The 17,282-nt window shown below is 37.4% G+C and overlaps 1 protein-coding gene across 7 annotated transcripts; it reads left to right on the forward strand.

Moving 5' to 3' along the window:
* The first annotated feature begins 61 nt into the window (after nucleotides 1–61).
* im:7147486 (zinc finger protein 227) lies at nucleotides 62–16,973 on the forward strand. 7 transcript variants are annotated; one of them, XR_008301907.1, is made up of 3 exons: nucleotides 66–3,211; nucleotides 4,675–4,772; nucleotides 5,229–11,338. XR_008301907.1 is itself a non-coding variant. In XM_053234831.1 (3 exons), exon 3 carries the CDS (start codon nucleotides 11,414–11,416, stop codon nucleotides 15,065–15,067), a length of 3,654 nt encoding a protein of 1,217 aa, XP_053090806.1. In that variant the 5' UTR covers nucleotides 1,613–1,774; nucleotides 2,696–3,211; nucleotides 11,347–11,413; the 3' UTR covers nucleotides 15,068–16,973. The 7 variants fall into 7 exon arrangements, 4 of the variants coding, with proteins under 4 accessions (XP_053090805.1, XP_053090806.1, XP_034159369.1 ...); XM_053234831.1 differs by lacking the exons at nucleotides 4,675–4,772; nucleotides 5,229–11,338 and adding an exon at nucleotides 11,347–16,973 and having other exon boundaries at nucleotides 1,613–1,774; nucleotides 2,696–3,211; XM_034303478.2 differs by lacking the exons at nucleotides 4,675–4,772; nucleotides 5,229–11,338 and adding an exon at nucleotides 11,347–16,973 and having other exon boundaries at nucleotides 1,613–1,774; nucleotides 3,106–3,211.
* The last annotated feature ends 309 nt before the right edge of the window (nucleotides 16,974–17,282 follow it).

Genomic DNA, 17,282 nt, shown 5'->3' on the forward strand with positions numbered 1-17,282 from the left:
ATTATTATTATTATTATTATTATTACACATTGTCTAATCAAAATACAAATGACATGAAAGGACAAATGGCAGAACCATAAGTTTAGTGTGTTTTTTTGGTTTGAACAAAAGAGTTACAATGGTTACCATGTTATTTGGAGCATTACAGAATTGAAACACTAAAAATTATAAATTTTATAAAATTTATAAAACTAAAATCCACTAGTGCAGCTAACTGTGTGTGTATATATGTATATATATTTAGATACCTTAACTGACTTAACACAGGAAATGTACAAAAAAACAGGCTTTTTCAGTTCAGTCCACAAATTTTTTATGAGGTTCAGGTCAGAGCTTTGTGATGGCCACTCCAATACTTTTAGACTTTTTTTAATACAACTTTGGGAGGTATGCTTTGGATCATTTTCCTGCTGGAAGACCCAGTTTCTGGCTTATGTCTTAGGTTTTTGCTTCAGTATTCCTAGATAATCCTCCTTCTTTGTGATGCCATCTATTTTCTGAAGTGCACCAGTCCCTTTTCCAGCAAAACACCCCCACAACATGAAGCTGCCACCCACTGGGTGCTTTACAGTTGGGATAGTGATGTGTGTTGCTTTTTTTTGTTTGTTTGTTTTTTTTTTTAATTAAAAGCCTCACCTTTTTTTCCTTCATACATAGTGCTGGAAATTTTGGCCAGTTCAGTTTTTGTTTCATTTGACCAGAGAAAATTACTCCAAAAAGCTAGCTCTTCACTCTGGCTTTTTTATGCTAGACTCTGTCCAAGTCTTTTTTTTTCCCTGAGGTTTTGGCTGTGTTGCTTGGATTTTCACATGGTGTCAAGGGCAAAAAGGCACTGCCTCTAAAATACAACCATACGTGCACTTGCATTTAACTATTAATTATGACAAGTGGCCAATGAGAAGCTTCTAAAAGTTATTACATCAATTTCTGGAATCTTTTAGACTGTTTAAAAACACAATCAGTTTGGTGTATGTAAACTTTTGACCCACTGTGATTCTGATATACTGAATTAAAGCCCGAAATAAAGCTGTCTCTAATCAACTGTTTTAAAATTACCTATGATGTGAAAAAAGTAGTCCTAATTGACTTGCTAAATTAATGTATGATGAAATGCGTGGAGTTGTTTTTATTTTTATTTTTTTTTATACAACTTACTTTTTGTATCCACCGATTATGCAAAATCCACTGTCTTAAATCTCTAACTGTTGGTTGCATTGTGCACTTTTTACAGTAAAGGAAATTTAGGACATCAGAATAGAGCAAGCAGCCTTAAAAAAAAACGAGCAAACATTAGTGGTGCATCTGAACTCAAATATTCCACAAGCATGTGAAAGTAGTATTAAATCTGTAGTTGCACTATCACAGCATGCATAATTGTAACCATTCATATTTTTCTCACTCTGGTATGAAACACGCCACATTCTAGTGCTTCTCAGCAGTCCAGCTTAACCATCTCACGTGTAACAGTGCTATCGCGTAATGGGTTTTATCAAAGTCGTTCATTTATTCATCTTTTGTAACTTCTTTATCCTGGTTAGGGTCGCGGTAATCAGTAGTCATATTTTCCTCTTTTTGGGTTACCTCGTAGGGCTTTTATTGTGAATATGCCTACTTCCGCTTTCTGTCTCGGAACGCCCTCGGTACAGCTGGTCCGTCCATTGCTTACTAAGACGGCGCACTGTACTGACAATGCGTGGCGATTAGCTAAAACTAACCATTGTGTGAATGTGATGTCCATGGTCACAATGCTGTGCAACCTGGAATGATGACTCAAGTAAGTCCTCACTGCTCATGAGTAACATGTTGTTTTTAAATGCACGAATACTTAGCAGTGGTAAACTAGTCAAGCTCATTAGCAGGTCCCTGGTTAGGTCTAGAAGGAATGACAGAAAACAGATTTTGCTAGATAAGGTGTTGTTGTCTTTGATTTTCAAGATGTAAAATGGTCTTTCGCTGGTCTTTATTGACTAGTGGTTCTGACAGCGCTCACTAGAGCCAAAATTGTTTTTCTCGGCAAAGATTTGTTACCAGGATGCGCCATCTGCACTAGAAGGCCTACTGCGCAGGCCTAGGGTGAGCGCGCGCGCGCCAGCCACACTATTTGCAATTATTTAGCAAACGGAAAACCTGCCCTGCTCGTAAGTTGAGATTTATGCATGAGAGAGCTGTTGCACTGTTCATGTCAAGTCGGAATTAATCATGAAACAGTTCGCCACTTGTGAGGCAAGCCTATTTCCATAAATTTACCACCTAGTGGCGCGATTCAATCCTTTTGAACGAATCCTTTAGTTGAATCAATCGGATCAACTCGCAAAAGACGGTTTTTCAGCTGCACGATACAGCAAGCATAATAGGTGTTCATGTGCTGCATTTCACTTGCTTCGTAAATGTTAATTTGCAGGTCGGAATGACGTCATTTTCGACCTCGGCGAATTCGACGTACGAAGTGGGGAAAAAACATGGACGCTTCCATGTTCGTCTTTTGTTAGCAACAAGCTAGCCAGCTAACTGTGATGAGTGATGTATATGTTCTTCCTCAGCCAGCGAGCTGTATAGTCACTGTTTTAGGTTTAATGAGCGAATATGTCTGTATGTTGATTGATCTAAGGCTAATACTTGTGTATATACAGCAGAACTCATTTAAAGGCAAAACGATAAGAAGTGCTACTTTGTTTATTTCTGATGCTGTGCGCAGCCATGGTGATTTGATGTCACTCCGTGAATGGGAACGAAACTTTTAGTTATGAAGAGAAGACTACCCCAAGTTGACGAGTTGGAGTTTAAAGTTGAGGTGACATTTTCTTTGGCTTTTACTGTTTGCGGGTTGGGAATTACAAGTCGCAGCCAAAAGTCCAACGCAGTGTAATACAACAGTTAGTTCCGGTCCATTAATTTGACTGGTTGAGCAGCATTCTAAGAGTGCTTATATTTCCTATAACTGCACTGAGACATTTAACTGTGTGCATCACTCCACTCGTCTGTGTTTGCCACATAAAATTCCTCCTCCTAGTTTGAAAGAGTTACTACAGTAGAGTTAGAGACATCATCAGCAGACATGGCAAACAGTACTTTTCAGGAATATAACTTTTGGCTTAAAATTTGAAGCTCCTCAGTTGAAGATGAAAAGGATGAAGGGACGCCTGTTTTACTGGAAGCACCTTTAACAGGAATGGACAACTCAATGTGAGCGACCTAGCTGATGTGCTATAAAGTGAGTGTGGCTTCTTCACGATCCATTTCCGGTAGCGGCACAAAAATAAACAAAACATTTGGCCATATCTTGTCCGAAATGTCACTTACTCAATATTAATTTCTTGTTTATAGAACTGTTGTATAAAAGCAATATCACTCTTGCAATCGTGCAGTTATACTGAATAACAGCATAGCTGTGATTAGCTACGGCACTCGGCCTATGGGCCAATATTCAGTATAACCGCACTCTTGCAAGTGCGACATTGCTTAATTGACCCCCAAACAGTTGCCACTACCCCTGTTTTCCATGTAAGATTTTTGTACTTATGCACTTTCTGGAAGCCGTTTGTGTGCTCTGAAATAAAGACTGTCCCATTCAGAAGGCAGCAAAACACAGCTGCCTGTTTTACCAATGCTATGCATAGTTTGTTCTCAGTTCTGTTCACAATGGACAAGAGCCCCCTGAAAAGACTAAAACTATGCCTGACAGAACTGTTTATCTGAATGTGCAACTGTGTAGTTCTGTTTGGCAGAATTTTTTTTCCTGTATATTAAAATAAGAAGGTGTACTCAAGCAGGTTCTCAAGATGCCCATTAGGTTTTAGTAAGGCCTAATTACTTGAGCTACTGAAGTTTGGATTAAACTCATTCTATTCAAGTCACCAGTCTGACATGTTAATGACTGCATAGTATGTTAGTTACTAAATATAATAAATTTGACTATGGTGGGTTCCAGCACTGTTAATTAAATAATAATAACTAAAACAAAAAAAAAAACAGACTCCATTGCTATATTTTTATTTGTAAATAATTTAGCATTTTGCTTCTGATTATGTATGTCACTTAGACCAGGGGTTCCCAAACTAAGGGTCATGACGCCGCATGGGATTGCTTGGTTTACAAATAGGTTCATGAGTGAAACTCAGTCACCCTTTTTTGTTTTATTCATATACAGTGTTTCCCACAGGATTTTTTTGAGACTGATGGGTGGACCTCTGACCATTTAGGGGGGGTTTTGTATATTTTAAAGTTAAATGCATCAATCTGGTGCACTTTGAGAGCAAAAGTAAGAGGCTAGATCTATGAAGAACTTTGTGCTCTTGTAAACAATTTTGTGCTCGAGTAGTAATTTAATCATAAACACATTGGCTGCATAGGTATGCATGGTGATGACACGACAAAAAAAAGTCATACCCACAAAGCATGATAAACGTGACGGAGTTTAACCTGGTTCACAAATGGTCAAAACACAAAATCGACTAGAGCATACATTTGAGCCATCAAAGAAATTAAGCAAAAGTGGTTACCTGTGTTGAAGTGTTTTATTTTTTTTTTTTAGAAAATAAAAACAATATACTGGATGAGGAGGACATAGTATTGATCAACTCTCCCTACATCCCTATTGGCAAACTTTGCACCCTGAATTTGTTCATTTAATTTTCCTGAGTTTTGAGGAAAAACAGTTCTAATGCCCTTTTGTAGTTGATTGAGCTCGACTCATTGATGGAGACGCTGAGGGAGGCAGGCAGGTGCTCTCCTTGCAGCCTGTTACGAAGGTCTGATTTGACCTGAAAATTAAGGTAACTGCAGTTAGGCAAATGAATAAAAATAAAAGCTGCATATGGAGCACACTTTCTGTACTCTTCTTTTAGTTAAAAAGAATATGCAGTTTATCATTTAAGTGCAAATGGGGGCTCAGAATTACTCACCCTGTTATTAATAGCTATAATTAGTATACACATATCAATTTATGAGATTATGTATTTTGCTCAAAACTCACTTTAAAACACTGAGTGTTTGTAATAACTTGTGATCTAATATGGATTTTGATCATATAATGAGTCAGAAATATATTACTTGTAGCTTTCTATCTTTATTAGTCTAAAGGCTAGACCTGCTTAGCATTTCTCATATAAGCATATTTTTCTTATAAAAATAGCCCAAATCGCATGAAAAACACATACAAACCATATATTGTCATAATCGTACATTTATTGGTTTCTTGTTTCATCTGTAGAATTGTTTCTCTCTTTTAGTTATGTACGGAGTCAGAACGTGCAAGATTATATGGGATATTTGTCATGCTGAAGTGGGAGTTATGAACACGGGATATGATTGATGGATCTGTAGTGAATCATCTGTCTGTGAGTCATAGTCATCTATCCAGACATCTATCCAAACATAGTCATCTATCTAGACAGAGGGAGAGTATACGACACTTCATGCTCATCAGATAATTTTGTGGAAAATGTATAGAAATGATGATTCTGTCTAAGGAAATGTCAAGCAAACATGTGGGAATCCATCAGTGTTTCGGCAGATGTGCACACCTTTGAACTAAAAGTCCTAATGAACGTTGTTTAGCGAAGCTCTGTGATCACAAATAAATGGAAATAGACGTGATTGTATATGTATGTGTCTCGTTATTTCATTCGAAATATCAATAACTACCGGTTTGATTTTGCATGTTTGATATGTACTCCTGACAGAAATGAAGAAATTACTGTCACTGTACATTTTTATCATGTGGTCAAATGTTGAAGCTAAAGTCCTAAATCTTTCTAATGATTTGCACTTTAAATAAGATCATTATGGTAATAGCATGCAGTGAATGTAAACAACAACAACAATTAAGAGGTTAATGTTACTTACCTCAAACAACGTTGTGTCCTCAGAATGCCTTGGTGTCTCAGAATACAGTACTATGGTTCCAGTGTGTGTGTGAGCAGGCATGCGTACATCAGGGGGAGGGAAGGGGAGCGGTCTGACTGATTGGAGTGAGAGATGCTTTACCAAAACAATGGGGGCAAAACAGAGATCTTTTATGCTATTATGAGAAGTGTAAAAAAAAAAAAAAATCGGTTTATTATGAAACTGGCGGGACAAATTAGACTGTGGCGGGCTGCCACATTCTAGGTAATTAATGGGAAACACTGCATATACCTTTGCTAGTTCCTCAGCAACATTGAGAGACTCAGTGGAACAACAGAAGTCAACAAAATGAACATGAAAATATGCAAAACATTTATTGAATATTAATTTACAGGACCTAGATTGTAAATCTGCTATTAAAAAAACATAAATTGATCAGGGCTTGGGTTAGTAGAAAATCCATAATGTCCATTTGGGGTTTTGCGCTCCCAAAAAGTTTGGGAACCCCTGAAAGTATTGTAACAGGATTTTAAAAAGTTGACATTAGGCCTAATTGTGACAAGCAATGACTGTCAGTTCCTTTTCTTTTGGTTGCTTTTTCTGTCATTTTTGACAATGTTTCTGAGCCACAAAATAGAATTTATTAAATTGATTATAGAGTTGTTTGACCTTGTTTTTCCACTTATTTCTAGATTAATGGTTAAAAAAAAGTAAATTTCATCCATTTTAAATAAAATCTATAACACAATAAAAAATGAAAAAACTAAAGGGGTCTAAAGTTCTTTCAAATGTGGAAAAGTAAAAAAAAAAAAATAATAATAAGACAACCTTTTACACCACATGGGTCATGGATTTATTTTAGTCTTACACTGTCAAAACCCATCTTTGTCTTGGTTTATCAGCCGCAAACAGTCCATCTTACAGTAGTGAGAAAACACTGAAAATTAGGCCTAATAAATATATAGTGTTAGAGGCCATTTAGCAGTAAAAGATTAACCTGTAGGCTATGAGAGAGAGAGATTCCATTGGATCAAAAGTTTAAAAATGCAGAAGTTTACTGTGTCTTTAAACAGTCAAAGATTACAGAAATTGATGTAATTTTACCTATAGCTGTAAAAGGGCCTCCCTTTAGAGACAGCGCCTTATTACCCTTGCTACCATGGGAATATCCAAGCAACTCACCCAGGACCTCAGAAAGAAAAATTCTGGACCTCCGCAAGCCCGGTTCCTCCATAGGAGCAATTTCCAAAACGGCCATAAGCAGCTGTATGCAAATATAAAAATCTTGGGATAGCACAGGCACAAAAAAAAAAGAAAGCACAGAGAAGAGGTACAAATTAACTCTCAGGGATGAATGAATTTTGTTTTGAAAGTTTCAGCTGATCCCCAAGACAACAGTAAAGCAACTGGTCAAAATAGTAGGGGTATAATGATATGGGGTATCATTTCATTTGATATGAAGCTCTCAATTCGATACATATGTGAATTGAACAGTATTTTTGGCTGCATAAAAGTAGACTATTTTTCATAAAATACTGCTAATACTGCATGAAGTGAAATAAACTTTTAAACTTAATCAAGCCCACTCTCCTGCCTCTGAAAAAGTATCTTCCTCTTTGGCTTAAATCAGGAGAGGCTAAGCTTTTTCAAATGATGTTTTTCATGAGCCGACAGGCTAACATACTAGCATATTAACTGCTACATTGAGCAGCAAGCAAAAACTGGAATATTCCCCCAAAACTGGTGTGTGGGGTCATTTCGGCTTCCACCAAAAAAATAGTGCTAATGCCGCAATCATATGGATAATATGGTGCAAGCAAGCAAACTCTGCTGCTTTCAGGTAGCATTTTTTTGCTGGGCTAAAGAAGTCACTGCACCCAGTGTGCATATTCTGTAGTGGAGAATACAGGATTCAAAAACACATCTGGAGCTAGAGAGAGCTATGTGATTCTTAGAGCACAATTAGCCAACGGCAGAATGTGAAAAGCCCTGTGCTTCAGAACGCCACCTAGAGTCACATCAGTGAAAGCTTAGTCATGTTTAATTTTGTTACATTCTAATGCACACTTTTTTTTCATTATATGCTACTAAGAGTCTGAATAGATAATGTTAACACTGTCACAATAACAGTTATTGTACTTTTATCAAGTTGAATGTATTAACAAGGAGAAAATGGAAACCTAAGGCACATTCAGACAATGCTTATTTTTGCTGGATTTAAAATGTATCGTATCACGACACCAAAGTTTTGTTATTGAAATTGAATTTTTGTGAATTGAATATTTGTGGATGCACAAAAAAGCACTGATAATTAAACTACAGTCCTTAATAAATTATAAAAAGCTCCCATTCACTGCTCCTTACGGTTTCTGTATGCCTTTAGGCATATTGTTTTACTTACGTTTAATTTGATCGTACCATTTTATTTTGACTTTACAGATCTTACTTGTGCTACCACTGTTTATCACTGCGTCTACACTGTGAGTGAGGAGCACAATGCGGCGTTCATTAGAAATAGATTGCTCCCGTTATAATCAACGACAGAATTTACACTGCAAGTGTGTAAATACAGCATATAATGAAAATAAACTTGAATGAAACTAAACCTTTTAAGCTATTTGCAGCAATTTCCCCAACCCCATGCACACAGTGGAACATTTTGGATATATACTTTGGATATAAACATAAGTTTGTGCTTGTGCATCACTGTTGTGCTTCCGTGCCACCCAAGCTCTGCTTTGCAAAGTTTGCAGGTTACAGTCTTCTTCACGGCATTTAATATAAAATGCTCCCATGCCTTAGAGGACTTGGGTCGCACACTTTTTTCCACTTTCACTTGATGATTACACCTCCCTCTGATGGTGACTGAGGTCATGTTGGGCATAAAAGGTATCATTGGCATAAACAGCAAAATGAAGAAATTCATTTTTGTTGACTCTAGGTATTTTGTTAAAGCTAGCGGCGTTGCATTATGTGCGTTTGATGCCATGTGCCATTGACTGGGAAACAGCTTATATTTCCGGTTTGTGAAAAAACGTTAGTGTTCCATTTGAGATGATACTGCCCTTCTAAAATGTATACACTAGATGGTAGATTACATAGTGTATAGTATAAGTGCGTAGTGTATAGTACATCATTTGGGACACAACTTGGGTCTGTACTTTCTGGCATTTTTCCAATGTGTGTTTTCACAACAGAAGTAACGCAATGAGTGATGTTAGGAGCAGTGTGAAGACACAACTGAGTGAAAGTTGAGTAAATGTTTGTAAATTGTAGCTTACAGTACTTAGTAGTTTTTGAACAACTCTTATTGAGAAATAAAAATTTAAAGCACCTAAGAGGAATTAGAGGAACTAAAAACAGAATATTATACACGTTCTCAGGAATTTTTGAATATTGTTTTCCAGAGGATTCTTTTCTCTCTTTATGTGGTGACAGTTAGACATCCAAACTGTCCATCTAAAAAGCGTATGAGCGCATCATTTTGCTTTAATTAACCAACCCTGATACCAGTATGCTGTTAAATTTGCATTTACATTTGTTTGAGATCCTATCACAATGCAAGTCTGGGTACCTCTAGATGTGTTACAATGTTTGTGTGCGCTTCCACCTGTATATTTTTTTTTTCTTCCCCCACTGTAGTCAAATTACAGTATATCTAACCATGATTTGACTGCCAGACACATTTAATACTCACTGTTTAATTGGTAAGTTAAACCCTTGCAAGTGTATGTTGCACTAAATGAAAGTTTAATGTGAAATTGAAATAATGTGTACTTCTAATGAAAGTCTGTCTACATTAATACCTGTGGGGTTTTTACCGCATTAATGTCAGTTACACAAAATTGAACAGGCTGCTCCTTCCCTCATCATTCATTGTTGCCCAAGATGTTTGGCTGATGCTATTTGTGAACTCAGTGTCCATGTGAATCAGCTTGGTGCGAACGGTTGATAGCAGGGAGGAATCACTGGTCCTAGGTAAGAGGGAAGTTTAGGATCACTTTCTAATGTCTTCCTCTCACATTATTGGTTTCATTTTTTGCATTTCCTTGTACAGTTTGTCTAGTCTCTCTTCACCCTGCTGTTCAATGCTCTGTATCTTTTGCTATCTACTGATATTCAATCTGGTATTCAAAGGGGTTTTGGATTTGGGTGGTAGACTCAATTCAATTTTATTTGTAGACAGTAGGCCTAATTTATCAGTCTCTTTTGCGTGTAAATGTCTTCTTAAGCCAAACTGAACTACAATTTTTCAATGGATTTACAAAAGTTTTGGAAACACTGGTTTTCTTTTTACTCGCACGCATATGAAGAACACCCATAAAGTGCAAAGGGCGTTCCTGACACAGCTCATTTGCATTTAGTGACACCCATGAAACTCCATAAAAGGTCGAGTGCACATAGGGCTGGAAGCACGAAATGACAACTACACGGTGAAAGAAAAGGCAGAAGTGGAAGTTATTTTGACTCACTTCTATGCCAAAAAAAAATTAACAATGTAGCATCACCTGAAAAAGTCAAAAACTAGAGACTAATTACAGAAAAGGTGAATTAGGTATGAGTTAAATGAGATGACAAGAAAATGGTGTGACTTATCTACATTGTACCCAGGTGATCATGCAAATAACACAGGGGAAACTTCTATTTTAAAATAGTTTTAAGTGTCTTGGCAGACAGGCTGGAGATGCACAGCATTAAAAGAAGATGCTGTGGCAAAGACCTGATTTATAAGACAGGTTTCATCCTCCCAAGAAAAACCCATATCGGTTATTAAACCTTCCCCTCATAAGTGTGACCTTACTCTTTAGTCAGTTGAGGCTTTTTATTTATTTATTTATTTATTTTTAAAAAACAGCTTACAGCTATGCACAGACAGAGCAGCCAGTTGTCTGTTTATGTGGCAGCATTTCGTTGTAGTATTACTATGTGTGTTTGTGTTCGTTTGCTTTCTTTGTTTTTCTTATTCTTTAATTAATGCTATTAATAAATAATGCTATTAACAAATTTCTCAATGATATTTTTAATCTGACCTAGTGATTCAGTGATGAGTATGATGCAATGAAAGTTGAATCTTTAGAAACCTGATTGAGACAGATGAAGAACTGAGGGAGCTCGACAGACTCAAGAATGAAAGGTCTTTTGCACCTGTTCCCACAGCCTGTTCCCTCAGTTTTGCTAACCAAATTTTGGCCACCATTGATTGTCGCATATTAATTATAAATATTGATGTGCAATTTGTTCAGAGTGGATTTTACCTTTAAATTTTCATGTTCAAATTTCACATAAAAAGCTGACACATTTGCAAAGTGCCTTCAAAATTATGCCACCTGTTTTGGAAATTATAAATAATAGTTAATGAAAAGAACACGGTAAGCAATTTTTGTAGTGAACTCTTAAAAGAATTCACTATTTTCAATACTGACAGTTCATCCTTTTTAACTGCAGGGAAACCTGTTTGGAAATATGTTGATATGCTTTCTGTTTTTTTTTTTTTTTCTTTAGGAAATCTACAAGAATTGGCACAACTGAGTATATAACACCCAGTACTGCCTCCCTCTTGCATCCCGCAATGCTTGGGCTACAGGAAACAAGACCTGCTGGGACTTCCTCCACTAAATCATACAGCTGTGTGGCGTGCTCAGCCACGTTTCATGGTTTAGCATCTCTCTTGGTACATCAAGCATCTCATGCCAGTGAAGTTTCCAGTCCACTAGGGGCTACATCACCTATTTGCAGTCACTGTGGTGGATTATTTGCAAGCAAAGATCTTCTTGAAAAGCACCGCTGCATGCTATTGCCCCCTCCAGTAACTCAAGATTTACACATATGTGAATGTGGGGAAGGGTTTCCGGAAATTGGTGCTATTCAGGAGCATAAAAAGATACATGAAATTAAAACTTTTACAGAGTCAAATAATGATTCTACTATAAAAATTGAAGTCACGACAGATGGCAGCCGCTCTGCTTCAGTTCTCCCCTCTAAGAGCTCACCTTCCCATGGTACTGAGGAGTCAATTCATGAAAGCCCACAGACACTTTCTGAAAATGAGAAAAAAGAGTGTATATCTACGTCAAATGTAGCTCCTATGCAGCATCCCATCTCACAAGGACATCATGATGGGTTGCTACCAACATGTGTATCCAATCCTATGATTTCCACACAAGCACATAGCGAATCCTTTAAAAATAAAGCTAAGCTTATGGAAAATGAAAATGTGAATAGTTCTGACAGTGAGGAATCACCAGACCAGTCAGCAGTAACAAATAAGAAAACACTTCTTAAAATGCTTGCCTCTGCCTATATGAGCCGTAGACAGCCAGCCCAAATTAAATGGGGCCAAAACAAGAGGGCCCTGCCCCCCCGAAAAGTTTCACCTAGGGCACCTATACAAGCTCCAACAGCTATGTCAGCATCAAGCCCTGAATGCACTGTTAATCAGTTAAGACAAAAGGTTGCAAAATATGCCCCCAATCGAGAAGGTTTTGTACCATCAGACAGGAACTTCTCAAACAAAGGCAGTGTTGTATCTATGACCAAGGCTTTGTGTCCCGTGGTGGCACTTGAGACCCGTCAGAAGCTTTGCAGAGACAACGTTGAAGGTAGATATCAGTGTGGGATCTGTCGTAGGGTTTTTCAAACCAAGGACAGCTTAATAATGCATCATGCCTTGCATAGGAAGGAAAGAGTAAAATTTTGTCGCCGTTGCCAGCAATTTGTCATCAGTGTAATTTCTGTTCCGGATAGCCATATTTGTTCTGGCTATGCTGGAACAGCCAACTCTTTTCCCACAATAATGTATCCACGAAAATTATTCCACTGTCAATTGTGTAATCGGAGCTATACAAGGCGCCACAGGCTTAAAACACATAAATGTCAGTGGATAGCTGCTTCGGCCCGAAAAAATGCCACAGTCTACAATATTGGAGGGGGGTCTAATGCAAGAGAACAACTCTTGTCAGTGAAGAACTCAACAGACCATGTAAATGTTGCTGTGAACACTGAGGGCATTAATTCTATAAAGACTGAAGAAAGTGCAGAATCTCCAGGGCAGGACAAATTTCAGATGAACCCTAACTCTTTTAAGTCTGAAACGTCACCCAAAAGTTTCCCACCTTTTCTTCCCAATAAGTCTAAATTTGCATTAGTGCAGTCAAAGGAAAATGTTCATGAAATGTTGAAAAGAGAGAATTCCGTTAACTCTTCAAACTCTGAAACTGAAGGAAGGGAAGGGAGTAACACAGAAGGAAGTGAATCATTAGAAAGAGGCCAGTGGACTGTACCACTGGATGATGCTGAAATTGATGTGCTGACTGATGAAGAAAATTGCAGTAATTTAGAGGTGTCACCCAAGGAAAACACTGATGATGAGGTCATTATTTTAGAACCATCTGTTAATTGTGGAACAACAAATTCAACACATTCAACAAGTAAAGATTTTCAGGTGCATATTTCTGATAGTGGAATAAGGCGTTTTTCCTGTAACAGATGTCAGAAAAGCTATTCTAGGCGTTTTACGCTAAATCAGCACCTTATGATTTGTAGATCAAGAAAATTAATGGACACAAATTCCTATGGAACTGTGTCGGCTAATATCCTTGGCATGAAGAAAAAGTTTCCATGTCCCCATTGTGGTTCATCATTTACTCGCAAAGATAATATGAATATGCACCGAAAGAGGTGCCAATCCATGAGAGATACAAACACTCTGGAGGGAAATGGGATGTTGGACAAACAAAATCAAGCAGCCCAGGAAAACATATTTGTGTTGCCACCAGTTTCCAAGAGCCAAGTGAGACAGGAGGGCAGTAGTAATGTTGGGGGTGGAAGCTGGGGCATTATGTCTTTACCGTCTGTGCTCCCCAGAAAAGTGACTTGTGAGTGTGGTGCTAGTTTTACTTGCCCTAGGCTTTTGTTTGAACATTTGCAAATGCATGCACTAGAGTCTTACATTTGTTCCCATTGTGGTGAGAATTTGCAGTCTTGGGCCGATTTTGAAGCACATCAGCAATTACATCTGCAAACTTCAGGGCCGAAAATTGAGGACAAAGGGTCACAGCAGCAATTACATGTGCAGCCTCAGCTTCAACAAGAGCCAAATATTCAGACATCAGTGCAAAATACAAAAAAGTCTCAAGATCTGTTTAAATCACGTTTAAATCACAGACCCCTCACAGGGCCATATGTTTGCCATAGATGTAAAAAGATCTTTAGACTACGCAAGTCTTTGCTAAGGCACCTAACACGGAGTTGCAAGGGAGATTCTACAGCTGAAAACAAACACTGTTGTTCCCGCTGTGGCATGACTTTCCAAAACTCTTTAGCTCAAGATATCCACATGCATGGCAACACTTGTACCCCTGCTTTCAAACCTCTTCGTTGCCCAGTGTGTGTACGTTGGTTCAGCAGCCTTGAAGGACTCAAGAGACACTTGTTGTCACATAGCCAAGAAGAAAGTTTGACTTGTCAGATTTGTGGTTGCAAGTGCTCAAGCCAAGCTGCACTTGAGGAACATAAACGGAGTGTCCATAGCACAAACAAGGATTCTGATTCACCTACTGTTCAGTCAGCACATGTTTCACAAAGCAGCTCATCAGATGCCTTTCGCTGCCAGATATGTCAACGCAGTTACCCAAAACTCCAATCCCTGAAAGACCATCTAAGAAAGGTTCATAGACCAAAACATCTAAACCTAGTCAGTATTGGCAGTTTTGAGTCCAAGGAATTGTCAAAAGGAATTGTACAGCAAAGTCAGACCAAGCAGTTTCAGTGTCACGTTTGTGCTCGCACCTACCAAGATATTCAGTCCTTGAAAAATCACAGGAGGAGGGTCCACCGTATTCTAGGAGGTGGACTGCAGCCTTCAAGAGGAAATCTACAGCAAAGTCATTCCAATCCATTTCAGTGTCAAATCTGTTCACGCACCTACCCTGACATAAGGTCCTTGAGAAACCACAGGAGGCGGGTTCATCGCATCCTGGGTGGTCTTGGTCTTGAAATATACAAAGGGATTGCTCATCAAAGTCAGAGCAGTCTTTTTAAGTGCCAGATTTGCCAGCGCAGTTATCCAGACCTAGGAGCACTAAATAACCACAAAAGGAGAGAACACTGTATTTTAAGGGATGTACTTGAGTCAACAAAAATGGATGCCACCCACATGGAACAGTCACAGTCAGATGTTTTTCGTGTCACAGATCCTAGTGGGAATTTTGAGCCTATTTCATAACTATGGTTTATGATCAATGACATTTAAGTTAGAAATAACACGTACTGTGGGACTTTTTTGTGCACTCAACTTTGTACAATTTTATTAGCATTAAGAAATAGTAAAGGTAATAGCTTCAAAATAATTCATCTGTAAATATGTTGGATACTTTCTAAGGCAAATATTCCTTAGCGGTGTTAAAATATTACTCATTCCGTTGTTCTCATTTCATTAGTTGGTGGTGGGTGGTACCACCAGTAGAAATAAGACACCAGTAGGATTGTTTTTCCAATACTATCTCTCTTCAATACCAATAGACAATTAGCAAAAAATAAATAAATAAAAGAGAGAGAGAGATACTTCCCAATTGTTAAATGTAATTGGCTGCAATCTGTCAATTACTTTGCTGGAGTGTTTCATCACTAGTTTTTGCTTGCATTTTAGGTTATTTTACTAAACATTTTACTAGAGATTAAAGATTAATACTAATGAGTAACAGCTGCAAGTGTCTGAATCTGGTAAAGTGGAAGCATGACTTCCGTGGTTTTATTGACATGCCATAGATTTAGCCATTTTACTTTGAACTACAAAAACAATGCTATATACCTGGAGGAGACCAAAAAAAGGCACTGCATGATGCCTCCCACAAGAGATTTTATTTAGCAATCATTAATAAAGCAGTTATATTCTTAAGCGTTTCATCAAGAATCTCAGCCTCTTGAAGAGTTTTGTATCATTACCAGGCCACAAGCTTCAGAATCTTGGCTTTCCACACTTATGTATACAGTGGGCCTCATTCATCAAGCTGGATATGAACAGATTTTATATGTAAATCATTTGTACGAGTGTTTATACAAGAAATTTGGTAATCATGAAAATCCCATAAATTTGGAAAAAAAATTTCATATTCTATTCATGCTTCTGAGTGTGTGTAAATTTCTGCACAAGAAGACTAAGTAATCTAAACCTTGACTCTAATAACTAAAAACCATATAATTTGCATGGATAATTCCACTTTTATATCGAATATACTTATTGGGTTTAAATTGCTTAATTTTTTATTACGTTCACAGCATTTAGCAGACATTCTTATCCAAGGCAACTTATAGAAATGAAAACTTGTAGGCAACTTATAGAAATCAAAAAAACATCCTCATGGTTGTTCACTAGGTCAGGGACTAAAAGGCTTGCTTATTATTATTATTATTAATATATATTAATAAATATTTTTTATTGGCATAGAACTGAGTCAAAATAACTTCTACTTCTGCCTTTCAGCCTCCAACCTGCCATTCATTTTATTTTCCCAGCTGTCTGTGCATGTGAACTTTGATGGAGTTTTGTGGGCGTCACTAAATGCGTTCTGCACTTTTACGAGTGATCAGGTGATCAAGTTCCCAAAATCCGTTCGGCTTAGCTTATGCAAACATTTACACACAGCTTTATTAACAATTGACAAATGAGGCCCATTGAGCTTTTTGGAGCAAGATGTGATGCGTCACTTAAGAAAGGTCAACAAAGATCACATTTTCATAATGATGTGTGTATAGTGATGTACACCTGTTATCACCTAAAACATCATTATATAATATTTTGGCTGTCACCTATTTCAATGTAAATAATCATGCTTTTTTATTTTATCTTTTTTTTAAAACCTTTCTCTCTCTCACACACAGACATGGAGCATTTTAAAACATTTGATAAATGCATGAACAGCTGAAAAAACATTGTAAATAAAGGTGTTATTTGTAATCTCAGTGTATCGTGAATGTATTAAAGTTTGTTTAATGGAAATGTTTTGGAAGACTGTAACTCCCTATTGTACAAATAAATACTGTGGCATTGTATGATTTTAGGTTCTCTAAACATTTAAGTGTTCATTTACTCATATGTTTATTAAATATTTCATTTTTATTAAATATTATAACCTTCAGTCTTCTGGAAGGCTTTCCACTAGATTTTGGAACATGGCTGTTGTGATTTGCCATGACAGACCGTGTGGTTATACAAAAATAATCCACACCATTGACACAAAAGGGATTATTTTCAAATAAGTCTGCAGTGAGTTGTTTTATGTCTTATAACAATTTGCCAATGATTAATTTTATTAATTTATTAATGAATGACACATTGCACTGTTTGACTGTTTATAGTTATCTTATGGAGCACCCAGAAAAGTTTGTCTCTTGAAGTTAAAAAGTAAAAAAAAAAAACAAAGAAGAAGAAGCTTGTGGTA

The sequence above is a fragment of the Pangasianodon hypophthalmus genome, chromosome 1 (assembly GCF_027358585.1).
Source record: "Pangasianodon hypophthalmus isolate fPanHyp1 chromosome 1, fPanHyp1.pri, whole genome shotgun sequence".
Taxonomy (NCBI): Eukaryota; Metazoa; Chordata; class Actinopteri; order Siluriformes; family Pangasiidae; genus Pangasianodon; species Pangasianodon hypophthalmus.